This window comes from Centropristis striata, chromosome 14, assembly GCF_030273125.1.
Source record: "Centropristis striata isolate RG_2023a ecotype Rhode Island chromosome 14, C.striata_1.0, whole genome shotgun sequence".
NCBI lineage: Eukaryota > Metazoa > Chordata > Actinopteri > Perciformes > Serranidae > Centropristis > Centropristis striata.
In genome coordinates, this window is record NC_081530.1 from 19,102,425 (window position 1) to 19,120,163 (window position 17,739).

Consider the following 17,739-nt stretch of genomic DNA (forward strand, 5'->3'; position numbering starts at 1 on the left):
AGGATGGGAATGACTTAATGAACACACACATACATGCACACAGCCGACACACACACACACACACACACACACACACACACACACACACACACACACACACACACACACACACACACACACACACACACACACACACACACACACACACACACACACACACACACACACACACACACACACACACACACACACACACACACACAAGACCTTTACTGCACAAGCAGGCGGGCGGTGTTAGCTGTGGTATTAGTCACCAAACGTCTGATAAACAGGCAGAGTTTGACAGACATTCAAACTGAGAGTCTGCACAGCGCGAATGGTTTTATGTGAGGTGGGAGGAAGAACCGCGGAAGTGTGAGAGAATTAAAAACACCTTTCAGAGCATCTTCAGAGGAAAATTCAAGCACTTTCAAGGTGAAATGTCCAGCCTTCATCATCACATCTACACTATACTGTTACACTATTACTGTAATAGAAAAGTCTGTAATGTGGCAACAAAGTCTTATTAAATTGGTTAAAATTCCAAGCTATGAAACCCCCCGAAATACAGCGAGGCAAAACACCAAATGGTTAAACCTAATTACAAAATTATTTCACTTTGTTGTGTTTACAAACAGGAAGCAACAATTCCTGCATAGTAAACTTTAATCTACATAAAAGTATGAAAGAATTGGCATGAAAATATACTTAGAGTACCAAATGCAAAAATATTTTGCACAATGAAATCTCATGTTCTGTCCATCCAACAGTCAAAAAACCCCAAAATATTACAATCATTATCAGAATCGCCTTTATTGTCATTGCACAGAGTAACAAGTAGGACAACGAAATTAGCCATCAACCCGTCCAAACACATAACATACATACAAAATGACAAAGGGGTGGACAGGACAGGGAGACAGGGATGAAAGAAAAGAAATACAGCACAACGTGAGGAGAGGGGAGGAGGAAAAAAAAAGAAAAACCTCGGCAACATAAGCACATACTCAATACACTTAACAACATGAACAAACTTATGACATGCCACAGGGGAGGGGAGAGGGGAGTTGAGGTAGCCAGCATAGGCCAGCAGCCATCCGGTCCTGCAGCCATTGAGGCGCTGGTCACATCATAAAGTAAAGAAAGTTTTGCTTGAAAATGGACTTTAATCAATTATAAAAATAGTTGCTGGTTTATTTTAATTAATTTTCTAATAACCAGATTAATTAATTGACTAATTGTTGCTGCACTAATTCCTATAAATAATTGAAAACCGTTTTATTGTCTCTTGCAATTGCAATTGAGGATTATTCTCATTCTCAATTTATCCTCTGATTATATTCTTGATTAACTGATTAATTGTTCAGTCTATAAGATGCCAGAAAATAGTAAAAACTGTCCATTCCACTTTTTCAAAGTCCAAAGATATTTTGTTTAATATGATATATATATATATATATGTTTCTGCCATTTCTGCATGAAAAGTGACTTTCTACTTTCTATACTTTCTATAATTTATCTAAAATGTTTATCAAAACAATTTTTCTGTCAATCAACTCATCAATTACATGACTTCTCATTGCAGCTCTAATCTTCAATACCTAATTAAGTGATTAAAATAGGCCACTAAAATACTTAATCTACAGTCATTGAAAAAAAAAAAGAATAGACCACCCTTGTATTCTTCAATTTCTTGTTCATTTTAATGCCTGGTACAACTAAAGGTATATTTGTTTGGACAAATATCATGATAACAACATATACAACATAAATAGCTCATGAGAGTTTAATTTAAGAGCTGATAGTCATTTTCCTTCATTTTGATAATGATTTTGGTTATTATCAAGAAAACTATGTAGCAAATGTACCATTAGTTGTACCAGGCATTAAAACGAACAAGAAATTGAAGAAAAAGGGTGGTCTAATATTTTTTTTTCCATGACTGTATTTCATTAATTATATTTTCTGAATTAACAGTGAGTGCATTTGACAGTCATTTATCACCAGGCTGCCTTGTGAGATCCTCACAGACGAGTTTCCTGTAAACCAGATGTTTCCAGGTGTCGGGGAGGTTCCTCTCCTCACCGCTGCAGTTGCACTTGTTACCCTGAGGGCTGATTTGTCACGAGGCGACCGCCCTCCACTTAGCTGAAAGGCCCGAGGTGACGAGGAACACCGTCATTTGTGCGATACGTTGCAATTAAGGGTTTACATAAAATGGAAAAAGGGCATGAGTCCCTGATAATCACATTTTCCATCATGAAAAATGTGTTCTGCAGAACCACTAAAACCAGCACACAGTGAAAAGGGATTAAAGTGTATGCTTTTATTCCTCCGTTAATAAAAGGAATAGACATTAACCCACATTTCAGGATGGCAAAGTGAGCTCTTTGCACCATATTCAATTTCATTCACACAAAATATGGCCATAAAAACTCCTCCCTGCCCGTCCCAGTGCTGCCTCTCTGTCAAAGTGAAAGCGTCTCTGAGGTTTCCACTAATTCAAACAGACATCCCTGAACCAGTTTCAGCCCGTCTGTTGTAGTTACTGTTGCTAAAACCCCAGTTTATTCCTGCCTCTGGGAGAGAAGTTCCCTTTGTGTGAATCTCGCTGCGTTTCAAACACACACTGTAATTTTGAAGGGACCGTACGGAAACACTGGTTTGGCTGCCTGAGCATGACACAACATGTAAAAATCCATTCGCTCGGGCCAAAGTTTTAACCCTTTCTCTGCTCCTCTGAGGCGTTTGCTTCAGTTTAAACAGTCTAAACAACACAGAAGACACATACAGCACATTTGAATTATCCTGTGAGCTTTTTAAGCAAAGCTAAATTAAATAGAGGACAAAATAATTTTTAGACAAATATGTGTAAAGTTTCAGGATGTGTACCTGAGCAACAGCGTTACAAACTACAATAGCAAGTTTACACTCAGAAAGTGGAAACTAGTTAGTAAAAGAATTTAATTTAAGGTAAAGTAGCAATAATACACTGTCAAAATACTCTTAAGTAAATGACTTCAGTTCTATATATTTGCACATTGAAAAGTCATAGAAAAAGTAGAGAAAAAAAGTGTAATTAATTAATTACATCAATAAATGAATGTGTTATTATTATTATTATTATTATTATTATTAATAATAATAATTATTATTATTATTTTATTTATAGGCACTTTTCTTATCACTCAAGGTCATCAATTAAATTAATTTATCTAATTCATCTAATTTAAATTAATTCATATATATTTAATATAATACTTTAGCATGTTATCACGGAAAATGGTCTGCAAATGCTACTTTGTTCTGTGTATCATAACGACAATACAAGTTTGTATATTCACAGTCTTAGGATTTTCAGTTTCCTTTTTTCTAATTACGAACACAGACTAGCGCCACCTGTTGGAATGAAGACTTATTTCCTGTCATGCAGGTGCAGAACGAAAGTCATTTGCCTTAATAGTCAGAACTGGGACAGTGTATCTGTAGGAAACTTAAATTATTTACAACCAAATACGTGCAGAAGTCATAAAAAACACCATGATTATACAGAATATTCCAATTTCTGCGCAAAGCACATTTTAGATCGGACTCATGATTGACAGCCTGTGTGTGTGATGGCTGCTGAAGCAGTGGAGTGGTACGTAAGAGACCCTGACAGTGAGATTAAAACTTCAGCAGGTTAAAGACGGAGCACAAGGCCGGGTCAAAGAGCTGACAGCAGAGACCGTTACAAAAACCTCTCTGACCTTCAGTCGCAGCCACTTGTGAGGGTTAAACGAAGCTCGCTCTGTAGCTTTAACAGCAACAAACAAACACCTCTCTGGCCATCTCTGGGTTAGCGAATAACTCTGATTAGCGCAGTTTATTCTGACCCTGGATATTTAACCACAGTCAGCGCTGAGGTCAGAAGCAGCACGGTTGATCATTAACAGGAAGCTGTTGTCAGTTTGTTGCAAATTACTGAGGCGGTGAAAAACAACATGGAAATCTGACCTGTCTAAATCCTTTCATGAAGGCAATTTTGCGGTGGTTTAAAGCTCAATAAATCCAGCGAACATTAATCAGCCATCAGAGCTGATGTAATAAAACACACCAACTGTATTTCTGTGCATAAACATCCTCGTCAGCACGGTGAAGGATGTCGGACGGAGGAGAAGCTCCGTCCTCCGTCTCCCTGCGTCGGCTTTATAGGGTAAACATTTTCCACCTTGTTAAATGTAGCCCCCTTTCACTGCAGTTGTTGGCCATTTATCACGCAGCGTGTTCTCCACTAAAGACCTGTTGGGCTTCTGGTGCGAGGAGCCTTTTTATAAGACAAGAGGAATGCAAGAGTCAGTTCTATAAACACTGGTGTTGCTAACAAGTCTGGGCACTTTCAGGGGCACTTTGAAAACTGAACGCCACACAGACGGATGACAAACACCACGTACCGTCTGTACCCTCTGGATGAAAGCATCAGCGTTATGCAAGAGCTCTGATACCACACTGTGAAAATACTCCACTACAAGTAAATGTCCTGTACTCAAAACCTCACGCAAATATTAGTATCATCAGCAAAATATACTTAAAGTTCAAAAGTAAAAGTACTCATCATGCAGGAAAAAGGTCCCTGTTAGTGTTTTACCATTATACATATAATATTTCTGTTGAAAGTTATACATTTTTGCATTAAAATGGCTAAAAACAACTAGATATATGTATTATATTTTTTTGAGTTATGCAGTGGCACATTATCTCAAATGTTTCCCATAAATTTGGATAAAAGAACCCCAGAGAAATACCTAATTTTAATCAAGATAAAAGTTCCATTTCTCTCTTTGCATGAATCAGCTTAATATTATCTATATAGAAATTTACTGACTTTTTATCCAGTGTTAAGGCACGTTTTGTCATCTTTAACTCTATATTTTAACTGGATGAAGGATTTAAGTCATCGGATGTCTGGATCTTATGTTATCAGAGAAACAATCAGAGCAAATGTCAATTCCCCCCTAATAATGTACCAAACTGCATTGGAAAAACACTGATTTTAACATAAAACTGCTATATTTAGTGTTTTTACTGGTTTTACTTATCTGCTCTGTTGTTTTGGAGAGGAATAGACCTCTGCACATAATTCGGCTGACGGTAAAAACCTCCTGAGTGATGAACATTGAAAGAATCTGGGAATCTGAAACTGGGAAATGACGTCAATGCTCTGTCTTTTGTTTGTTATTTGATTGCGAGACCTTGAGTGGCAGAAAGCTACATATTGTTGCATACATACAAACAAATGTATCCAATAATTTTGGATTTAAAAAAAACAAGAGAAATACCTTAATTTTAATCAGGATAAAAGTCTGCTTCATTTCTGTCCGTGCATGCATCAGCGTAATGTTATCTATATAGTAATTTACTGACTTTTTAATGTAGTTTTAAGCCATGTTTTTATCATTTTTAACGCTATATTTTAACCGGATGAAGGACTTCAGTCATCGGATGTCTGGATCTTCAGTTATTAGAGAAACAATCACAGCAAACGTCAGTTCCCCCTCTTGTAATGTACCAAACTTCATTGAAAAAACACAGATTTTTAACATAAAACTGCTATATTCAGTGTTTTTACTGGTTTTAATTACCTGCTCTGTTTGTTTTGGAGAGGAACAGACCTCTGCGCATAATTTGGCTCACGGTAAAAACCTCCTGAGTGAACTGCAATGACGACAATGCTCTGTCTTTTGTTTGTTATTTGATTGCGAGACCTCGAGCGGGCAGAAAGCTACATATTGTTGCATACAGTATCTAAAATAGCAGTACTTATACCTCCTTTAGCAGTACTAAAGTATTATCAAGTACAAAGTACTGATTGTGCAGTAAAATGTTCCCTGACTGTGTTTTATATTATACACAACACCGATCCCCAAAGTTTCCCAGTTTGAGCATTAAATATTTTGTTCTGTATTCAGCTGAATGTAGGTCGCAAAGGATTTTTGCAAATCACTGCATTCTGTTTTATGTTTTTTTTTTTAAACTTTGGATTAATTTTACTGCTGCATTCATGTTTCATGCTGTAGATGCTAAAGTTGTGCTCATTTAAACTCCTTTATATACTGTTGGGTAGTTTAGTCTGCAGCAATGCATCTTATTCTTTAAGATCATCATATGTTGATCTAAAAGAAGTCAGAAAAACAGACCTCTTTTTCAGCTTTGTGATGATGAATTTTTCCAGCTGATCTAAGAGGGTTATAAGTAGGAGAACTTTCTCAACATAAAGGAATACTTCATCCTTCAGTTTATCAGAAAAAAATAAAATCAACACGCCGGAGATACGTGGTTTTCTCTGGGAAGAAAAACTGTAAAAGTAACTAAAACTGCAGACAAATGTAGTGGAGTAAACTGTTCAATATTATGAGATGTAGCACAATAGAAGTATAAAGTTGCATAAAATGGAAATAATCCGGTGAAATACAAGTACCTCATATTTGTACCTAACTAAAGCACTTGAGTAAAACTACTTCCAGCTCTGGAAAACACTAACATCAGGAGGAAAAAGAAAAAAGCAACAACAGTCTCTAAATGTAGAGAGGTAGAGAGAGGTAGAGAGAGAGAGAGGTAGACAGAGAGAGAAGCAGAAAGGTTAATGAACTCATTTCTAAACCAGTGGGTTTAAACTTTGGGTCACATTTTTCCGTCGCTACTAACTAACTAGGCCACACATCCTACAGCACGCTACGCCGCAGGGGCTTCATCTGAATATAAACCACTTTAGGTGTTATTTGTAAACAAAACATTTCCAGGTGTAACACCACAGGAGGAACAATCATTTAACTTCAGATGTTTAAGTAACTTTTACTTTTTTAATGTGATCAGAGCTGTTGGTTGTTGATTTGTATCTATTACAATCCTTGTAACATCATGGCTCTACTTTTTGTGCATTATGTACAATGTGCAAACTTAATTTCTTCACACTATCAGCTGTACAGTGTTTAATTTGTTCATGCTTGTGAGGCTTAAACTAAAATATTTTTGCCTGAGAAATTACTTAAATTGTTAAAAAGAAACTGCTGGATAGTTTAATTTCTAACAAAACATCATGCATGATACAAAATAGCAATATGATAAAGGATCTAGAGCTGTCAAATCAATGTAGGAGAGTAAAAAAATCCAATATTTCCCTCTGAAATATTATGAAGTAGAACTATAAAGTTGCATTAAAAGAATTTACTCAGGTACAGGTATGACAATGTTGCAGGACAGTAGAGTTTTACTCCCTGAGAAACATTGAAAGAGACTGAATAAAGTAACTTCTTGTTAGTTTTACAGTTTTACAGTAAGCCTAATATTTCATTACTCCAGTTTGCCTGGCAGCTAGTGAGTATTCTGTGTATTTCTGCTGCAGTCCACAGAGAGAGAGAGAGAGAGAGAGAGAGAGAGAGAGAGAGAGAGAGAGAGAGAGAGAGAGAGAGAGAGAGAGAGAGAGAGAGTCTGTCTGAGGGGAAACCACTGTGTATCCCTGCTTAGAGCTGCTTAGAGACCAGCTGTTTGACAAAAGTAAACAGAGACTCAGAGGAGAGGGACAGGAGTTCCTAACTTCCTGCAATGTTGCCCACAAACTGCGTCATAGGACACACAAACACAGGAGCACGTCGACGGTTCACTGACTCCGGCAGGTTGGAAATCAGAGCACTTGCTGAAAAAAAGCTGCTAAAAGTTCATTAAATGTTTGTGAAATTCAGATTTAAGTAAGTAAAACTTCACTTTATATATGCATCTCACCTTATTTTGCTAAGCTCTCAGGTTTTATGAATAAATCTCACAAAAAGGCCCTCAAGGGTAAATGATTCAGTGAGTGCCTGTGAACAGGTTTTTTCCCTTTCCTTGGGTCTCGTATAAGGAAAACAAGGGAGCAGAAAATAAAGACGGGTCTGTTTACACTGTGTGATGGTTTATTGTGATTCGGGTAAGAATATAGCCAGCAATGCTCTCTTTTTGACAAACATTTTTTGTTAATTTCTGCATTTACCAGAGTAACCAAGCAATTTTTTGTTATTGACAACATTTTAGCAGCATAATTAGCATCATTTGGTTTACTTTATATGTGGGAAAACCATGTTAACCCTGCAGAATATAAAGACAGCTATAAAGACATAAATCCTAAAAAAAAAAAAAAAAAAAGAAGTTCAAATGGAATAAAATGTAATTTATATACACAACTTTTTTGTGTATAATATTATATAATCTCTACTTGCAATCTCTCCTGTCCTCCCCCCTCTGTTCTGTGTAAACAGTGTGTATTTTTAACAGGATCTAGTTTTTCCAACCGGTTTATTTTAAATCAGAATGTTTTAAATGAGACATGTAGAAAGAAGTAATTTTGACAGAAATATCACAATGTTAAGCTTCATTTTGGAAACTTTTGTAACCCATGATCCATTCAGGGACTGTCAGAAAGTTTGATAATGCCGTTTTTACATTTTCTTTCCACGATAAACAATGTATTTTTGGCTTTCGGAGATCCCCAACATCCCACCGATGAGAGGGGGTTCAGTACGTTTTTAACCATGGCTTAAAATGACATAAAATGTTGGAAACTCATCATGTAGTTTATTTTGGAGCTCAGATATCGAGCCATGTCGCCTTAAATCCACCTGAAGGATGTCAGGGCGTGCAGCCGGGTCGGGACGGTGTCAATAAAACAATCCTTCTTTGTCCCCCGACAGATCAACGTGTGTCAAGTCACATTTCAGATGACCGAGATGAAGAATGTTAATGTGGTTTCTTTTATACCAGAGTCAAACTGCTGCCAAGCATCTGAGGCAGAAATGACCCGAGAAGATCCGCTGCTTCTCGTCATCCGGCCAAAAAACCCTGAGCACTGAAGCAAATACCACGTTTGCATCTGTGCTGTGAATTAATTACTGCTCTGTTATGAAGCAAAGAAAATACTGTGTTAAAGGCTCATTTAGCTTCAAGCGCAGAGTTTTTTAGTCTTTGGCATTAAGAGTCATTATGTGATGGCTTCAGGGCAGCATGAGGAGAGTTCCCAGGAAGAGACATTCTCCACAGCAGAGTTTAAGCATGTGATAGCATGCCACGCAATTATCATTTCCTGTCTGATGAAGGGAAAGCCTTGAGTGCAGGCCCGGGAGGGGAGGTGATGAACTGGGTCAGAAGGCAAAACAAGAAGCCAAACAAATGTCTCAACAAGTTATCAGATGATGAGGAAGTGAACTGAGTACACCCAGCAACATGTTGAGTAATTTCACCAGAACTGGAGACGGCAAGTTACATCAAGTTCAAGTTAACACCTCTAAAAGACACACTATGGTATCTAAAGGAGACTGTGGCAGCTTCTACTGCCTGTAAATGTAATACCTCAACTAATTTAAAAATCCGTATACAAATCCTAAAAACAACAACAGGAAGAGATATACACAGGCATTTTTAATCACAATTAAGACCAGGGTGGGACCAGAAAGGGTGGCTGCAAACGGATACTACATTATCACAAAAATCAGCTACAATAAGATGGAAAAAGACCACAAATACACAAAATCACTAGCACCAGAAAGAGATACAAAACAACCACAAAGATACACAAAATAAACACAAATATACAAATAGACATGGAACAAGCACAAGACAGCTGAAAAATGACCATAAGGGGACACAAAGCAACCACAAAGAGACACGAAATGACTATTAAGAAACATGAAACAAGCAGGAGATAAGACAACCATAAAGAGACCCAAAGCACCTACAGGGAGACACAGAATGACCACAAAGAGACGCAAAATGACCATAGTTACAAAACAAACATGAGATATAAAAACAACAGAAAAATGACCACAAACAGACACAAAGAGACACAAAATGACTGCTAAGACACATCAAACAAGCATGAGAAATATAACAACCAAAAAAAGACACAAAACAATCAGAAAGATGCAAAATGACCACAAAGAGACACAAAACAACCACAAGGAGACACAAAACAAGCACAAGATACAAAACAACGAATAATGACAACAAAGAGACACAAAAGAACCACAAAGAGACACAAAATGACCACAAAGAGACACAAAATGACCACTAAGACCCATCAAATAAGCACTAGAAATAAAACCCACAAATGGAGACAAAACAACCTTAGGGAGACACAAAGTGACCACAAAGAGAAAAACAAACAAAAAGAGACACAAGGTGACCATAAATAGACATGAAACAAGCACACGATATTAAGCAACCAAAAACTTGGCACAAATAGATACAAAACGACCACAAAGAGACACGAAATAACTACTAGGGCACACAAAACAAGCACAAGATATAAAACAAACACAAAAACTCATGAAATGACTACAAAGCGGCCTGTCTCATAATCTCTCCATGGCTGAAGATCATTTATATTCCCAAACAGCAGCCATTTATTAACTTGATTCCCTGTCATAATAGTTCATTTGGTATTCATTCATTACACTGGACAGATAATGTAACTCTCACTAACATACAGTTTATTATTGCTGAGAAACTGAGGGTTTTAATGTGAGTCACACATTTCATACTTATTTCACAAATGAGCCTCTAAAGACACCCCTGAATTAAGGATCTTCCATCCCAATCAAATGACTGACAATTATACTCTCTTCACGTCCAGATCTTTCACCCTCAAGTAGAAAAAAGCTCCACACACTGCAGCAGCTGCAGCTCGATTGTCTGCACCGCCAGAAACCAGAGAACAGCCACCATTAAAAATAGAATCAAGTATAATTTGGCCGCCGTTTCTATTGTCCTCCGGTTGGCCGATGTAATGTACTGATCCGAAACTTAATTATTTATGTTGTTTGGCCAAGTAATCTCAATGAAAAGAAAAAGCACAGGAAGTGTTTATATGATAAATAAACAGAGGGACTCTGGCTCGCAGCTCAGGAGGAAATCTGCTGCTGGGGAATGGCAGTGATGCACATTTTCACACCCAGCATGTAACGCTGCAAATTCGTAGATCTGTGAACTGCAAACGTCTGTTGACATGTAAATCTGTCAATTCTCAACATAACAGGGAATCCTTCAAGCCAATTGGTGCTCTGTGCTAGCATGAGGAGACGCTGCAACACCACTGTCAGTCTGGTTGTATTCAATAGGTACTTTTACTGCATTTTGTTGTATTTTGAGTGTTTCCTGCTGCAAGAGGAGCCTATTTTCTCACTCGTGGCGACACATTCAGTCACACCAAATACTGTTTGAATAAAAACGTCTCCGTTTGACACGTCGGCTTCATCAGATATGCGACAATATGATCACCACTGAGGGAGATCAAACACAAACAATGCAGCCACAGACTCTGCCGTGTGTTAATACGTGCAAAGACAAATAAAAAGCCTGAGTTGTCCATTAACATCAAACACCTCCAGAGGAAAGCAGATATGATGGAGTGTACCAGATCCTGTTGTTCATGATGAAACCATGCAAGTTGTAGTGTGATTAAACACTGTTATATTATGATTTATTCATGTCATGAACGTTTGGCTCCAGTGTTGCAAGATTTGATCCCCGATTACAGCCCTGAACTCACACAAAACGTGCCTTGTTGTTTTGCTTTGGATTAAAGAGGGATTTATGTTCGTTCAACATGTATGTATGAAATAGAGGTGTGAATCATCAGAGGCCCCAACGATACAATTTTATCCCGATACTTGAGTCACGATATGATTTTTTTGCGATTTAAAGCATTTTGCGATATGGTGAGTACTGCGATACAATATATTGCGATTTAGCTGTTTAACTGCATTTTTGTCAACAAAATTAAATTAAATCAAGAATTATTTTGCCAAATAACAAAAAATTCTCAGCATATTCATCTCACTTCAGTCTTTTTATTTCTCCACAATGAGAGTCAAACCTACAGACTGACCAACAAAGCATTCAGTCAAACTGAACTGAAATCAAACATGTATGGACGACAACAACTGCAGCATTTTATAAAACTTTCCTCAAAGTTAAGCTTCACTGCTCTGAATTTTTTTGAATGAAACATAAAAAAAGCCTAACTGTGCCGCGTTACTTCGACAACTTCCCGACCCGATGTCCTGGTACCTATAGATTCCTTAGATCTTCTAGTTTCATATGATACCAGTATCTCCTGTATATTCCTAAAAGTGAGCCGGCTACAGCCTTCGGAAAAAAACCCCGGTGAAAATACTGATGGCCCGCCGGAATGCCAAATATCGATACTTGGTGGACATTAATCAATATAATATTGCCATGCAGAATATTACGATACTATGCTCTATTGATTTTTCCCCCACCTCTTGTGTGAAATATATGTCAAGTCACGACTATAGTGAGCAAATTTCATGCTAAAAATCACTATGATCAGTATTCAAATGTTGCTCCCTTTGCAGTGCTTTTCTTTTTGCATGTTTTGCAGACAGGGTGAGTTTTTCCTCAGCACTTTTGCAAAAACCGAAATACAATCCCACCGACAAACACGTCATTTGCAATGGTTTCATTGATGCAAAACAAAAACCCACAATGCATCCTGTGCCAGCTTGATTTAATTAAAAACTGAAATGGTAAAGCTAACCATCCTGAATTTCACCGTTATTCATCATGAAACCAGTAATCGTATTAACATCATGCTATATTAAAGATTCATGTCCATACAACAATCCTACTGTGCTTTAAAAAGTTTTTGTCCGATATGATTTTCCCCCAAAAAAAGTTCAGTTATAGTGGACTTTCTCCCTCATTGGGAAATCCAGAATCTAAACAAGATGAAATCAAGATGTCTCCTGCTTCACTGAAAAGTGTTGAATATTGAACCACATTTGGCCTTCAAACTTCATATGATTTCACACAAAATCTTCTCGTACACACACGTACGTAAAAACTAAATTAAAGAAACTTCCTCACTTCAGCAGATGAATGTGAAAACAACCTTTAGTGTTAAACTTCATTCACACTTCATTCTGCAAGAAAATGTGTGAAGAAAAAGCATGTCCAACAAGTCTTTGGAAAACGTTGAACCAAATAGGAAAAAAAACGGCCGTCATTTGTCGTCTTAAATGTAAAGCCTCTAACTTTTAATCAGAGAAACAATCCACATTTTTACACGGGGCAACTCTGATTGACTCCAACAAAGGAAGCAGCTTCACTGATGTGTTACACTGTAAAAAGGTCAGACCTATAACAAGGTCCAATCCCAAGTCCCCCATGAGACCTGAAGCCCTGAACCCTCATTCACTGATGTTAGCTGGTAGTGTGGGAGGCTGCAGAGGCTTGAAATGGTATAAATAGGAATGGGACAGCATGGGGACTTTATTATATTTTACTTTCTTGTACTCTTCTTGAATTTAACATCTTCCATGCTTTCAGGCCAAGAGGTAATTTTCTAACAGCATCATGAAACAAGAATTGTAAGAACTGCTTGATAAACAAATTAAGTGTGTAATACAGCCTGTTCTCGCACTCCTATTATTTAATCTATTTTAATGTTTCTGTGTAAATTTAACGCCAGTCCTCCTTGTTTTTGATGCTCTTCCCCGGGTAACTACATGATTTAACATCACAACACTATGAATTATTATATATCAGCCAAAGTCTGTAGAAATGCAGAGTTATGGAAAAATAAAGGGATAAATAAAGATGTCTGCCAGGAGACTTGACAATTTGACAGGGGGACAGCCCAAAGCTGGGGCGGACTTCCCTGAGTCTCGGAGCATTTGGGAATGGGCGACAGTAACAAGTAAAAACACTGCAAGAGCTCAGAGTCAAGAAGCAACCCGTTAAATACAAGGAGAGTCAAAGATAACATGATGATCCCAAAACAAAAACAGCATCCATTTAATGACAATGCATGTTTCAAATAATCTATTAGATTATATAATTTTTCTCTTAATCCATAAAAGACACCTAATGTGAAACATTAAACAAATAAACATAAAAACAAACAGACAAACTGCAGGGTATGGCCACACCAGCAGCAAGTTTTTTCAGCTGAAGTCAATGAAGTATTCTTGGTAATTAATCATCATTGCTAAGAATAGATGCTGCAACATCCTTGCAGCATTTTAAGGCAGTATCGCCAACCACTATGACAAAGACAGAAAGCTACCTTCTCTTACCAAAACTATCTACTCTAGGCTTTCATAATCATATTTCAGAACACATTTAAAGGAAATGATCACACTATTTTAACTTAAACCTCTCAGAACACCAATTCGAAATTATCTGTGGGCTGAAGAGACAACTGAGCCGTTCCTCTTTAGGCCTTAAAATCCCAAAATCTACGAATCCACAAGCCGACAGGAAATGCAGAAGTGTGGACTCACCTTTTAAATTCTTCGGGTGGTTCTGCTTGGTGCGCGGCATGTTTCCGCCCTCAGTTCACAGGTGCATCTTGGGGAAAATCTAACGTTGGACCTTGAGAAGAGTTGAGTCCTCCACAGTCTGCGTACATCTACAGAAACACACACACACACACACACACACACACTGAGTCAGAAGCAGCTAAACATGAACTCCCACAGATCAATAAGGCCTTCACTATGCTGGCCTTGCAGTGTGTAGAGTCCTCTGCTCTCACTTGGCAGCTGTCTGCGAGTCCAGGACAGAGTCGCTGATTGAGTTTATTCCTCAAACAGGTGCTCCGAACAAGGCCGGACTTTTCATCTCAGGCCTCTCGTCTCTGAGCTGCTGTGTAATAATGTGCAGTGCGGCTCGGGCGACTGTCAGAGGGAGGAGGTGTGAATATGTCCCCCCCCCTCCTCATATCGATATAACCTCTGCAGCAGCTGCTATCTGCCACTCTGATCACAAACAAAAGACAGAGAGGTGGAGGATCAGGCTGCCGTTTGTTGGGGAAACGTCTGATTGACATGTCAGTGGCTGATACAGGGCGCCCGCTCTTCACTTTGACGAATGTCAGCGGGGATGACGAATGATGCAAACAATAAGGTCCTGTGTGTGCCGGTGATGAACGCTCGGGGCAGCTGGGCGGCCACACAGAGGTTACTATCTGAGAAATCTCCCTGCTGAAGTTGGATCACTGCAGAAAGTCAAAAGACACCTTTCACAGGGGAATTGTTTCCACTCTGATGCCCTTTTACAAAATGAAAATTAAGAAGCTTAATATAGGGTTTATGCAAATATTATGAGGCAAAAAGGTGGAAGTTAGAAATGTCAAACAAACAGCTGCAAAAGCTTCTGTCATGTGCATAAACAACCGCATAAGAACTCACATCTGCACATCACAAAATCATAAATTAACATCCAAGTTAATGATATTTTTAAGCTTTCTTGCTCTTGCATCATCTCCAACATGCCCCAATAACACCTCTACCTCCTGCAGGAGCAATGCACATTGCAGAGAGCAGCAGTGCTCCAGGAATCAGCCTTTGTTTCCCCTCCTCACCGATATTACATAACACTTACTACAACTGGATGATGATTTTGCTCTATACAGTTGGTACATGTGGCGCTACAGCAATGACATCATCCCACGGTGGGTTTTCGGTATAGAGTCGCCTGTGTGCACGGCGGCGGCAGCAGCAGCAGCGGGTCGCATAAAAACACATACAGGTCGGGTGGAAGTCACGAGACAGAAACATGAAGAGAGTCTCACCTGAGATGCACGATTTCAGTTCAGGATCGACGGCGCGGATGATGAGGCGGATGAGAGAGACGTGCACATTTTCTCTGGCGTGTCTGTCAGTCCGTCTGCCAGCCTGTCTGCTTGTCTATGTGTGTGCGCGCGCGCGTGTGTGCACGGATATTTGAGGAAACACCCTGATACTGACACAAGTGGAGAAAAAAAACATACCGGTGATTCAAGCTAAAGCAGCGTCGCAACGCTATGTCCTCACACAGTGCACTTGCAGGTGACTAATGATGATTTCCGTTCACACCTGAGGATCAACCGGAGGCATTATGTAAAAAAAAAAAAAAAAAAGCGGCGGCAATGCACGCATAGTCACGCATTGACGGTGTCTGAGTGTAATTAATAAAATTAAATAAGAAAGAGCTGCACAGATTGTTTTTGCAAGGAGAGAGATAAGCGCTGGTTCATCGGGTGCAATCATGACAAACACAGCAGGAGAACAGAAATAATTGGGATTTAACTGCATGCAATGAAGTCAGCAAAAACAATGCGTGGGAATAGCGTATTTTGTGCCTGTTGCAACACGTGAACGCCCTGTAAGTGAGGGAGGAGCCAGGGAAAACCCCTCACTGTCTCTGCAACAGCGCTCGAATGGGACACTTCCCCCTTTTCCAACAAAACCCCACCGCTGCCAAAAAATAAAAACAACCCTCTTCCGCCACACATGCACATTTATTCATCACAACATAGGCGAACACTTGAACACTGACAGAAATAGCATGTGGCTTACCTAGGGTGCAAAAAAAGAGCAACAAAGAGCAAGCGCTGCGTAGAGCACCGGGGAGCTCAAGTTGCCTCCTCAGAGAGTGAGAGGTTTGCTGCAGAAGTCCAAAACAACACTGCGCCAAAAAACACGCACCTGGACAAACCCAGACTCAACAGACCCCCTTTAAAGTTCACAGCAGGCTAAAACCGGACGCCGATAGAAGCATGTCCGACTCTCTCAGGCTGCAGCTACCGACAGCGACCTATATCACACTGACAGAAGCCCCGCTCCGGCAGCGGCTCCGGCGCCACAAAAACACACAGAAAAACAAATCAAGCGCACTCAAAGTGGATTTATTAATACTCACAGGTGCAGGGTAGTAACACACCTTTTAGTGTAAAGGAGAGGAGGGGGGGTACAGCTCTGTATTTTCTCCCTTCACCTTCTCTCTCACTTTCTATTGCAGGAAACAGACAGGCCCACTGACGTCAACGGGGGTCCCGTCTCCGCCTCCCAGCCACGGGGTGTCCTCTCTGGGCAGCGGGGGGCTCCCGACGGACGCTCCACCACCGCGAAGCCAACAACACCGGAGCTAAAAATTCACCCGTGTGTTGCTCCGCATTCACCTCCTCCTCCTCCTCTCGCGGTAGCACTGAATTAATCGTTTCTAGTCGCTTCTCGAAGAGTCTCAGAGTGTGTCGTGTGTCGCAAACCCCCCTGGCGGACCCCCACCCACCCTCTCTTCTGCACATACTTTAGGACTGACGGTTTTCCCGGAGGTTCCTTGTTGTCAGGTCACGTTGTGCCCCTCCGCCACTACCGACCGGGCTTTCCCATGCACAAACCCGCAGAAGGCTCATAACAGTGGGGTCTTTCTGCGCCAGGACCGGTGCCCGTGGATGTTGATACGAAAATGGATACACTGGATAAACTGTGGCCTCCATTGGCGTCAAAAAACCACTGAAATATCTGCAATCCAATGCTATTCCAGTAGAAATGTTAATTTATTTATATAAAAATTGTCTACCCTAAACAATCTAGTCATTGACTGTCATTTATACCAACTGAATAATAAAGATAAGTAAACTCAGGTGGATTTTCCAAGTTAACTTCAAATCCAAGTACATTTATTATAGTATAGGTGTATATAGGAATAGGTGATTGTGTACACTGCAGTTGGTATTTTAAAATTAGGTTCAAGTTTATTTAGTAAATTTAAGAATACTAGTAAAAATATAGCTTATGTTGTTTATCTCAGGACCAAAAATAATAAAAACAAATTTAAAAAAAACCTAGAGGCTGTAGAGGATCTAAGTTTAACTTCAAATAAAGTCATATTAAATTGCATTTTGTATTTATTTGTATTGCATGGTGCCCTGACAAATGCATGTAATAAAATAATATAAGCAGGCCT

At 39.3% G+C, this 17,739-nt stretch overlaps 1 protein-coding gene across 5 annotated transcripts in view; it reads right to left on the reverse strand.

The window, feature by feature from the left end:
- The window catches only part of hivep1 (HIVEP zinc finger 1), a 93,537-nt gene that overhangs the window by 49,806 nt on the left and 25,992 nt on the right, over positions 1-17,739 (reverse strand). For 2 of the 5 annotated variants that reach the window (XM_059349132.1, XM_059349134.1), the window contains one exon: positions 14,292-14,419. In XM_059349132.1, the coding sequence (XP_059205115.1) occupies positions 14,292-14,331 (40 nt within the window). In that variant the 5' untranslated portion in view covers positions 14,332-14,419. Of the gene's footprint in view, positions 1-14,291; positions 14,420-15,583; positions 16,315-16,349; positions 16,643-16,692; positions 17,068-17,739 lie in introns of those variants that run through there. The other 3 variants (XM_059349136.1, XM_059349135.1, XM_059349133.1) reach the window with 3 other exon arrangements.